The 12205-nt window shown below is 43.2% G+C and overlaps 1 protein-coding gene across 1 annotated transcript in view; it reads left to right on the forward strand.

The window, feature by feature from the left end:
* The window catches only part of PSMD1 (proteasome 26S subunit, non-ATPase 1), a 124032-nt gene that overhangs the window by 76141 nt on the left and 35686 nt on the right, over positions 1-12205 (forward strand). The window contains 3 exon segments of the mRNA XM_087725058.1: positions 3255-3297; positions 3299-3344; positions 3347-3369. Of these exon segments, the coding sequence (XP_087581184.1) occupies positions 3255-3297; positions 3299-3344; positions 3347-3369 (112 nt within the window).

Consider the following 12205-nt stretch of genomic DNA (forward strand, 5'->3'; position numbering starts at 1 on the left):
ACAGGGACCCTCAACTTACGACCACAATGGAACCCAAAACCTCTGTCACTAAGTGAAACATTTTTCAATTGAGAGTTTTGCCCCATTTTACGACCGTTCTTTGCCACGGTTGCTAAGCAAATGGCCGCAGTTGTTATGTTAGTAACATCGTTGTGAAGTGAATCCGGCTTCCCCAGTCTGACTTTGCTTGCCGGGAGGTCACAAAAGGGGATCACATGAGCCCCCACGGACACTACGACTCGGGTCATAAATATGAGTCGATTGCCAAGTGCCTGGATTTTGATCACGGAGATACTGCAATGGTCGTAAGTGTGATAAACGGCCGTAAGGTCACTTTTTTCAATGTCGTAACTTCAAACAGTCACTAAATGAACTGTTGTAAGTTGAGGAATATTGGTATATTTTCTAAAGCCTACAAACTTGAAATTTGGCACGTATGTTCCTCTTGGCTTCTAGGTGCTCGCTAAGAAAGGATTTTTCGAAATGACCAAACTCTGATGCCAAGGAGTTCTACTCTCCCTCCCCAACTGAAAAGAACTCTGTTCCAATTGCCTCATATTCCGTTACCTCAGTTCAAACTGGCAGACGTTCCACTCCTTCACTCAGGAGGTCTGGGGCTCCTTACAGTACTAAATGTCGGTACCTCACCAAAATGTCTACGCCTTCCACCTATGGAACTGTGTCCGGACTCAAGGCAGTGGGAGCAATATTTCCTTATGTGTTTCAATCACCGGCCACCAGTGAGCCAATTTCTCCTGTATAGCCCGATGATTTCATCGTGAAGCACGGGCATCCAGATATATATATATCTGGATGCCCGTGCTTCACGATGAAATCATCGTGCTATACAGGAGAATATATATGAGATATATATATGATAAGGGAGGAGAGCTTGCGGCTTAGAGGTTATTATAACGTGCCTAACATGTAAAATAGCCCAAGTTCAAATCCCAGCAAGGGTATGGCTAGCTGATGAGAGCTAAATAGCTTGAAATTGATCTATGCTAGTCTCCCTTTAATTATTGGCTGTGTGTGTGTGTTTTCGTAGATTTTCACAGGTGTAGGTATTTTCACGGGTGTAGGTATACCCAAATCCTTATATCTTGCATCATTTTCAGACCAATTCTTGCTTTTTTCCCCCTTGCCAAATGTATTTATGTATTATTCAGTTCTTCAAAATATTTCTTTTCCAATTTTAATGGAATTGTCTGGAATACGTACAATAGCCTTGGCAGTATATTCATTTTAATTGTGGGCAGATACCGATTCTGATGGATGAGCTTGTCTTCAGGGAGGAAAAAAAAACAATTAAAAAATTGACTATTCATCTTTTTCCTAGGCATCTTCGATTTGGACCAATGCCCAGGGCAGTACCAATGTGTTGGCATGTGGGCCTTAAAACATACATTTCTCCTTTAACTTTCGGATTCATTTATTCAACGCCTTGTGTGTTTATAACAGGTTTCTCTCTCTCTTTCTTTTTTTTTGCCAACTTTTGAGCTTTGTTTGAGAACAAGGTGACAAATGGCTTTGCGCGGGGCGTTTATAGCCTTCATACCTGAGTTGCCTTCAGTTAAAAAAAAAGAAAACCCATCCCAGCTTGTCAACTCTGCCCTCTTCTCCTCCTTATTTACATTCCTACTCCGAGTTCCTTCTCAAAGAGAGAGCAGAAAGAGCCCAAGCTTCGTGGGTGTCTTTGGTTTTTGGGGGTGAGAATATTTTATCCGGCCCTTTCCAGAATATATCCAGAATAGAATAGAGCTGGAAGGGACCTTGGAGGTCTTCTAGTCCAACCCCTTCCTGAAGCACGAGATCCTATATACCATTTCACATAAGTAACAGTGTAATACACTAATGGCTAACCTTTTTTGTGCCAAAAGCGGGGGGAGCGCAGGGGGGGGTCATGTGCAGGCATGCCCAAAGCATAATGCTATGCGCATGGCCCCAGTGCGTCTGCGTGGGCTCCCCCGTGGGTGCATGCATGCGTAACCCTCGCTCCCTCCCTGCTTTTGGCACACTTTTTTCTCCCTCCCTAGGCTCCAGAGCAGTGTTTCTCAACCTTGGTCCCTTGAAGATGTCTGGACTTCAACTCCCAGAATTCCCCAGCCAGCATTCGCTGGCTGGGGAATTCTGGGAATTGAAGTCCAGACATCTTCAAGTGGCCAAGGTTGAGAAACACTGGCTTAGAGGATGCTGGCTTGGGAATTCTGGGAGTTGAAGTCCAGACATCTTCAAGTGGCCAAGGTTGAGAAACACTGGCTTAGAGGATGCTGGCTGGGGAATTCTGGGAGTTGAAGTCCAGACATCTTCAAGTGGCCAAGGTTGAGAAAACACTGGCTTAGAGGATGCTGGCTGGGGAATTCTGGGAGTTGAAGTCAGACATCTTCAAGTGGCCAAGGTTGAGAAACACTGCTCCAGAGGCTTTATAGGAGCCTGGGGAGGGCGAAAACAGCCTCCCCCTCCCTGAAGCCCCCGGAGCGTGAAAAACTGGCCCTCCGGGCAAACTAGAACTTTGGGAACAGACTTCCAGTTTGCTTGTAGGGCAAGTATTCACCCTCCAGAGGCTTCAGTGAAGCCTTCAGAGGGCGAAAAACTGCCTTTAAAGAAGGCCAGAGTCAGCTGGCCACCACACACATGCATACTAGAGCTGACAGGGCAAGCCTCGCATGCCCTAACAAATGGCTCCGCGTGCCACAAGTTTGCCATCACGGGTCTAATGTCCCTTCTAATTCCCAAGTCGACCCCTGTTCTTTAGCTGTTCCCTTCGTCTGGCAAGTCTGTACATGCGCACACTGGGAACAGGCTCCAGCTGTTCTTCCGCCTCACTGATGTCTGACTCCGAAGGCAGCTGATAACTGTCAGACGGCCCTGGCCCCCTCTCTGCCTCCGAACCCTCATCCGAGCCTTCCCCAGACTCCCAGGACTGGCCCATCTTCCTCCCCAACCTCCTCACTCTCTGAATCTGCTGCCAGCTCCGCTGGCGGTCCACAACACTTTTCTCTGTACTTATTCCAAAGTCTCAACATCTTTTTTGTAATGTGACCAAAATTGGTTGCAGTATTCACAGGTTACTAGGGTAAAGTGGCACTAATATTTCGTGTGATCTTGATTCTACGCCTCTGTTTATACCACCTAAGATTGTATAAAGATACCGTGTTTATAAAGATAACAATCTTTTCGGCTCGTAAAGAACGTTCCTTTGTGTTCTCTTCAGTAATAAAACCTTCATTATGCTCTTCCTTTTTCCTGTTTAGGACTCCTGAACAATGTCCAAGTGTTGTTTCCTTGTTGTCCGAAAAGTTACAACCCGCATGTCCGTTACGGAGCAGCGATGGCTTTGGGGATCTGTGCGCTGGGACAGGAAACAAGGTAAGGCCAGGTGCAGCCAAACTGCAATTCTTGTCTTTTCCACTAAAGTTCCAAGAAGTATTTATTTTGTTCGCTTGTTTTTCTTATTTTTACAAATAACACAAGGCGGCTGTCAAGTTTCCGAAAGATCCCCTCATTAATTCATGAGCCTCGAGCCAAGATTCAGAAGAAATCCAGTCATTTAATAGGAACACCATTTCGACAATACCCCATTGCAGTCAGATCTAAATCTCTTAAGCCCCTGTTTCTTCCCTCCCCTCAGTCTGTGTCATAAATCACATTCTCCAACGAGGTGCACACCTCCCAAGCCTGCTGTAGTAATCTGAGATCCCACTCTAGCCGAAGGCATGCGCGGAATGCGTTCCCCCCCACCCTTTCTTCACCATGCCGACTTGATAAAAGATATACAAATGCTTTATGTTGACAGTGGCAAGTATATCCAGTACACCTTCCTCCTTGTATTTACCCAACACAACCCTCTGGGTTGGGCAGAGAGAGACGGTCTGGCCCAAGGCCACCAGCTAGCTTTCATGGCTAAGGTGGAACCAGAATTCACAGTCTCCTGGCGATTGGCTCAAAGACACCGAGCTGGCTTTCTGCCCTAAGGTGGGACTCCAACTCACCTTCTGCTGCTAATTGGCCCAAAGTCACCGAACCAGCTTTCATGGCTAAAGGCAACTAGAACTCACCGTCATCTGGTGATGGGCCCAATGTCACCGTTCTGACCCTTCTCCCCAAATAAGACAAATCCTCTGACGTGAACTCAAAAGATTCCTTGATTAGGAATGCCGGCAGCCCGGCAAACAGTTTTCTCTCGCGGGCTGACAAATCTGGCCGACCGGGATAATTGTCTGCCACATCTATTCATCTCCGCCCCCTGCCTTTTATCCCTAGGGTGGTGCTTCGCTAGCAGCGGTGACTCTTCCTTCCTAAGGACCGGCCCATAGATTTCCATTGCTCTCCTCTCCTCTGCCTTCAGGCACTTCAGTGTGCCAGGCACTGGGCTCAGCTGTTCCTCCTCTTCCTCATCAGCCACCTCGAGACCTGGGGGCTGTTGACTCCCCATCTGGGTCCTGATGGACAGCCCAGCCTCCGCCTCTCCCCGCTTTCCCTCTCTATCTTTCCCTCTCTGTCTTTCTCCCTCTCTCCCTCCCTCTCTCTCCCTCCCTCCATCTCTCTCTCCCTCCCCGCTCTCTCTCTAACACATCCTTTTGTTTTCTAGCCTGGTGCCTTAACCACTAGCTGTCGTGACTGTGGATAAAGCAGAATGATTATATATAATTGTGGCCATTTTTACAAAATACCTCCTAAAAACATTTCTAAATTGAAGATTATTATTATTATTATTTCTTTTGGAGGGTGCCTTTGAGTCAGTATTGACTTCTGGTAACTGCCTGGATAAGACCCTGTCGTTTTCTTTCGAGATTTTGGAAGTCCTTTGCCATTGCCTACTTCCTAGGGCGGAGAGAAGGTGACTGGCCCAAGGTCACCCCGCTCTGAGGTTTGGAATCAAACCCCAGCACCCCTTGCTGAGGGCATGGATGTCAGCTTGAATTCCTGCGCCATAAACCATCATCTCCTTGGGGACGATGGGAGGGGAACATCTGCAGGGAGGCAGAAAAGCTGGGTTAATGAAAGCAGCTGGCACAAGATTTATTTATTATTATAAACTTTTATTCATTAAACATGAAACTCAGTCAACTGAACATTTAAAAATGTATCACAATTATTGACGTATATTATTATATACTTTATTCATTAATCATGAAACTGAAGTCAACTGAACATTTAAAAATGTATCACAAATATTATTGACATTTATTATTATTATTATTTACTTTATTCATTAAATATGAAACTCAACTGAACATTTAAAAATGTATCACAAATATTATTGACGTATATTATTATATACTTTATTCATTAAATATGAAACTCAGCCAACTGAATATTCAGTAATGCATCACAAATACCATTGACTGGTGCTAATGGTTGATAATGGGTTGCTGCCAGCATTGTAGGTATCAACCAAGTACCTTTTAAAAATATGCGATGTTCCGAGCAGTGCAGTTTTTTGCAGTTCCGCTGGTGTTTTTGCAGAAAGCTGCAATTTCGTGATGTGTTTTATAAAATTCTTGGACATGGTACCAAGTGCCCCGATGACAATGGGTATCACTGTTACATGTTTCATCCATAATCGTGTAGTTTCGATGGCCAGGTCTTGATATTTCATAATTTCCCCCCCACTCCTTTTACTTCTATTCTGGGGTCTCCTGGAACCATGATATCAATAAATTGTATGTTTTGGTTTTCGACAACTGAGATCTGGCGTGTTGTGTTCCAAGTGACGATCCGTCTCTATTCAAAAGTCCCACAAAATCTTCACCTTCTCATTTTCGATAACTTTTTCCACTTTATGTTCCCATGGCTTTTCAAATACAGGTAAGTCGTATTTTTTACATAATGACCAAGTGGATTAATTTAGCAGCTTGGTCTAATCCACTGATCGATATGTAAAAAATACGACTATTTTTTACTTATTATTATTATTATTATTATTAAATTAATTTGCCACCCATTTTCATATGCAACGACTTGTAACAAGATGCCAGACAGATGTGCAGGCAGTCCTCGACTTACAACAGTTTGTTAAGTGACCGTTCAAAGTTACAACGGCACTGAATAAAGTGACTTATGACCGTTTGTCATACTTATGACCATTGCAGCATCCGCATGGTCACATGATCAAAATTAAGATGCTTGGCAACTGACTCATATTTATGATGGTTCTCAGTGTCCTGGGGTCACATGGCCCAGTCTTGTTAACTTAACCTCTGCAGTGATTCACTTAACAATTGTGGCAAGAAAGGTCATAAGATGGGGCAAAACTTTCACAACAAATGTCTCACTTAGCGACAAACATTTTGGGCTCAATTGTGGTCATACGTTGAGGGCTACTTGCGCACCCAAGTTGGCCTTTGTAAGCCGGAGTAATATTTATTTAGTATTTTCGTCCCAGCTCTGACAAACTCCATTGGATGCATTTCAAAGAAATGATAGTTCTAGGGCATGCTGGCTGGGGAATTCTGGGACTTGAAGTCCACACTGCTTGTTGTTGTTAGTTGCGAAGTCTTGTCTAACCCATCGTGACCCCATGGACAACGTTCCTCCAGGCCTTCCTGTCCTCTATCATCTCCCAGAGTCCATTGAAGCTCACGCTGACTGGTTCGGTGACTCCATCCAGCCATCTCATTCTCTGTCGTCCCCTTCTTCTTCTTTTGCCCTCCATCGTTCCCAGCATGAGGCTCTTCTCCAGGGAGTCCTTCTTCCTTCTCATTAGGTGGCCAAAGTCCTTGAGATATATAGATGGATGGATGGATGGATGGATGGATGGATGGATGGATAGTTGTTGTGGTTAGTTGCGAAGTGGTGTCCCACCATCGTGGCCTCATGGACAATGTTCCTCCAGGCCTTCCTGTCCTCTACCGTCGTCTGGAGTCCATTTAAGCTCATGCCGACTGCTTTGGTGACTCCATCCAGCCCCCTCCTTCTCTGCCGTCCCCTTCTTCTTCTTTTGCCCTCCATCGTTCCCAGCATGAGGCTCTTCTCCAGGGAGTCCTTCCTTCTCATTAGGTGGCCAAAGGATTTGAGTTTCCTCTTCAGGATCCGGCCTTCTAAAGAGCAGCCGGGGTTGATCTCCTCCAGGACTGACCGGTTGGATGGCCTTGCAGTCCAAGGAACTCAATGCAGGAGTCTTCTTCTCCAGCACCAGAGTTCAAAGGCCTCCATTCTTTGGCCCTCAGCCTTCCTTATGGTCCATCCTTCACAGCCATCCATTGCAACTGGGAAAACCATACCCTTGACTAGATGCACTTTTGTTGGCAGGGTGATATCTCTGCTTTTTATGTATGCTGTCTAGATTTGCCATAGCTTTCCTTGCCAGGAACAAGCGTCTCTTAATTTCTTGGCTGCATGTCCCCATCTGCGGTGATCTTGGAGCCCAGGAAAATAAAATTGGTTACTCCCTCCATTTCTTCCCCATCTATTTGCCAGGAATTGAGAGGGGCGGATGCCATGATCTTAGTTTTCTTAATGTTGAGTTTCAAGCCAACGTTTGCACTCTCCTCCTTCGCCCGCATCAAGAGGCTCTTTCGTTCCTCTTCACTTTCTGCCATTCGAGTGGTATCCTCTGCAAATCTGAGGTTTGTTGATATTTCTCCCGGCAATCTTAATTCCAATTTGTGATTCGTCTTACCCCGCCTTTCTCGTGATGTGCTCTGCACACCCCTTAAAGTTGCTTCAAAGTGAGAAATATTGATCTGAAGTTTGTTCCCTGTCATTTTCTTGAATTATTTTGTGGTTACCGCTTATGCAAGAACTAATTTTTATTTATCCAAGAGAGGCATTCTTTGGCTTGATGGTTTCTTGAAAAATCTTCAGCTTTTGGACATTCCTCTTTGGGGGGAGCAGAGTCTAGAGAAAATACAGAAACGATATTGATTTCCTGTCTCGATATTTTCCTTTACTGGACATAAAAGGGGCAATAGTTTTAGCTCGAGTCTGCTTTGTCTCTCTGTAACTTTATGCAGCCGGGATAACAACCTGCCTGGCTGGAGTTTTGCACTTTTATTGTTTATTTCTGAAATAAAAAAGCGCTTGAGCTGGTGTTTATGTGAGTGGGTCTTCTTACATCAACATATAGCCAAGGCTGAGTTTAATATGTTAGAACTTGAAGGACTGGAAATCGTGTTAAGGTTTTAGCTGGACTCAAGAGGGGCTCCCATCCCACTCCTTCCTCTACTCAAAAGAGTTTGGGTCAGATCTTCTAAATGCACACCAATGCAACCCCGCTTATAAAAGGTAATTTTTGCATAATGACAAGGAAAGTGTCGGAGAACTCAGGTAGGGGAGAAGTAAGCCATTAAAAAGCTTTGATCCATCCGTGGCATTTGCGTTTTACTTAACCTACGAGTTCATTAGCTGGCCCAAGATCAGGGTTTATCAATTTTGAAGATGGATGGAGCTACCTTTATTATTTTTCTAAATAACTCGAGGTGGCAAACATACCTAATATTGTTTCCGCCTCCTATTTTTCCCCCGCAGTAACAACACCCCTGTGAGGTGGATTAGGTTGAGGGAGAGGGACTGGCCCAAAGTCACCCAGCTGGCTTTCCTGCCTAAGGCAGGACTAGAACTCTCAGTCTCCTGCTTAAGATGGAGCTACAACTTATCATCTCCCAGCAATTGGCCCAAAGTCACCTAGCTGGCTTTCCTTCCAGAGTCAGGACTAGAATTCACAGTCTCCTGCTTAAGATGGAGCTACAACTCATCATCTCCCAGCAATTGGCCCAAAGTCACCTAGCTGGCTTTCCTTCCAGAGTCAGGACTAGAACTCACAGTCTCCTGCTTAAGATGGAGCTACAACTCATCATCTCCCAGTGATTGTCCCAAAGTCACCAAGCTGGCTTTCCTGCTTAAGGCAGAACTAAAACTCCAAGTCTCCTGGTGATTGGCCCAAGTCACCCAGCTAGGTGGAACTACAACTCACCATCTCCCAGTGATTGACCCAAAGTCCCCTGTTGTGGCCCAGCAGGAGCTGTTGGAGCTGCCACCAGACTCCGACAATGAGGGGCCCTATGATTCGGCTCTGGAGGATGTGGAGGACCCTGAACAGGGTTCCGACTCCGAGCAGGACGCAGAGAGGCTGGTTGGCCACCAGGAGGCACCTGAGCCTCTGACCAGTGGGGAGGAGACAAGGGAGAGTGATCTGGACACCAGCAGTGAGTTGTTCCTGGATGCCCGGCACTGAAGAGGTGTCAGGAACAGTTGCGCAGTTACAGGAGGTAATTGCACTCAGCTGGTGGGCATTAGGCTCCTCTCCAGACTATAAAAGGACTGCTTGTGTACATGGCCCTTTTGCAGAAGTCAACGTAGGAACTAATGTTGGAGAACATTATTGTGAGCTTGGCAGGCTGGATTGCTGCCACAGCTTATCTGTGCTGGATTGCTGCCCAAGCTTGTCTGTGCCGGTTTGCTGCCAAGGACCTGTCTGTCTGTTAATTAAATGCTGTAACTTATCTTTGGCTTGGAGTGTGTTGGTGTGGGACGAGGGGGGTCAGAACAGTCTCCTAGCTGGCTTTCCCACCTAAGGAGGGACTAGAACTTGCCATCTCCTGCTTTCAAACCTGGTGCATTCACCACTGGACCAAAACCATCTCTACCCTTCGTTAACAGTTAATTAAGAAGGAGAAAGGAGCTGATGTCGCGACGATATGAACGTGCGATCTCGGAGCTCCAAGATCGCAGCCAATACTTTTAGCACTGGATGGTCCATCTGGACCTAAACCATCCCAAAGAGACGGTGACAGGGAAGAGTATGTCTTGCTGATCTCAGGGACATCGCAAAGTCCCTGATTGATCCAAGAGAATCTCTTCTAGCCGGTGATAGAAGCGCAGTCCTAAGCTGCTGAAGTCGGGACAGCTCCGCAATCGGAGGAAAGCGGAAAGAGAAAGTGTGTCCATCTGGTGAGGAAATTTTATTTTTACAAAAGAGACTGCCCAAAAAAGATTAAACCAAATTAAAGAAAAGAAAAGAAAATAAGCGGCAAATTTAAGCTATTTTGGACAGTGTGTTATTCTTTTTTTAATTGTCTTCTATGGATGGTACTACTACTTAAAGTGAAAGTATTGGCTTTTCTTCTACTACTTTTTTTTAACCTATGGATTAAATCTTTTTTTTTTTTTTTGATATAATTTTCACAATACTGGCTTGGATGGGTTTTTTTTTCTTTTTCTTTTGTTCCATTTAAGAGCCTTGTTTCTTTTAAGCTTGGAATATAAAGAGGATATAAAAGGAATATAAAGAGAGCAGTAACATCAGAGGGAAAAGAAGTTACACTGCCACTTGGAGGTTGGAGGCTGAGTTCCGGAAATATTTTTCTCTCTCTTTTCTTTGATCATTTTGACTTGCACTTCAAAGGTTTTAGCTTGCAGAGAGATAAGATGGGTTGTTTATGCAGGTGCCCATTGGATGCCTCTTTGGCAGCGAGAGAGAAGTGAAAAACAGAGCTTTGTTTTCCAACTCGAGTGGCAGTGTTTATAAATTGGACAGTGACACAATACCAAGAAGAAACCGTAACATTACAACAGATTATGTTTGAAATTCAAAAATTATTAGAAACATCAGAGAGAATTGAGAAGAAATTGGAAAATATACATGGTAATATAGCAAAATTTGATGAAATTGAAGATAGCCAGCTAATGGAAAAAGTGGAGGTTAGGGTCTCAAAAACCCAAGGGAAAAATGAACAAAGAGGCAAAATAACTGTGGATATTGACAGTGATCTGTCCGTGGTTGGAAATGGAAAGAATGGAACATGGGAAGGGAAGAGAGATGGAAAGGAGCTCTAGCCCAGATTTCAAGGTACAGAAGGAGAAAAAAGAGAAGAATTGATGGATTTAAGGAGAGGATCTTTGACAAAAGCACTAGTGATAACCAAAGATAAGCTGATTAAAGAAGCTGATGGAGGGTTTCGAGAATTTATAAGACATGCAACAAGCAACAAGGTACGAAGAGAAGTCCACACAAAGTTGATTAAGGAAATAACCAGAAGATTAATCCCACATAAGGCAAAAGAAATAAGACTACTACTATTACTGGAAAGACACAGGTTGAGACATGAAAACTATTAAAAAAATATTAGCTAAATAGTTAAAATTAGGGCATTATGTTAAAAATGAAGTGATAATGGATATAGTTAGATAGATGATAATGATATAATGTATGTGTATGTGTGTGTGTGTATATATATATATATATATATATATATATATGTGTGTGTGTGTGTGTGTGTGTGTGTTTTTATTTGTGCTGATAAATAAATAAATAAATAAATAAATAAATAAATAAAATTATAAATAAATAAATAAATATATATATTGGTTTGACAAGAGAAAATTTGGTATAAATTTTTAAATGGTGACCATGAAAGGAGGTTTTGAAACTTTTGTTATGTATGAAAGCCTATAATATTGAAATTGGATTGATCATGGATATAGTTAGATAAATAATTGATAATGATAGCAATAGCAATAGCAGTTAGACTTATATACCGCTTCATAGGGCTTTCAGCCCTCTCTAAGGGGTTTACAGAGTCAGCATATTGCCCCCAACAACAATCCGGGTCCTCATTTCACCCACCTCGGAAGGATGGAAGGCTGAGTCAACCCTGAGCCGGTGAGATTTGAACAGCCGAACTGCAGAACTGCAGTCAGCTGAAGTAGCCTGCAGTGCTGCATTTAACCACTGCGCCACCTCGGCTCATTATAATGATATAATATATACATATATATATATTGGTTTGACAAGAGGAAATTTGGTATAAATTTTAAATGGTGACCATGAAAGGAAGTTTGGAAACTTAGTTATGTATGAAAGACTATAATATTGAAATTGGATATAAATTGTAAACAGTGATTAAGAAAGGAGGTTTAGAAACTTTATTATCAAACATAATTGATTTTTATTTAGAACGTTTCACAAAGATAGAATATTGTTGGATGATATTGAAAATAGACAACGGAATGCCATTATGTGTTTTTGCTTTGAATTTTGGAATATTTATTATAAAGGGATGTTAAAACATCTATAGTCATATGAAGGATGAGATGTGATGATAGTAATATATATATAAATATATTTGATGTAAAATGTATAATTTGATATTGATTATAGATGATGACTGTGGAAGGGATGCACGAAAGTTCTTTGTAACCAATTGACACACTTTTTTATAATTTGTAACTGGAATATGTTTTTATGCTGTTTGTTGTGTCT

Source organism: Thamnophis sirtalis, unplaced genomic scaffold, assembly GCF_051295495.1.
Source record: "Thamnophis sirtalis isolate CommonGarterSnake01/CBP01778 unplaced genomic scaffold, rThaSir2_p1.2 scaffold_11, whole genome shotgun sequence".
Classification (NCBI taxonomy): Eukaryota; Metazoa; Chordata; class Lepidosauria; order Squamata; family Natricidae; genus Thamnophis; species Thamnophis sirtalis.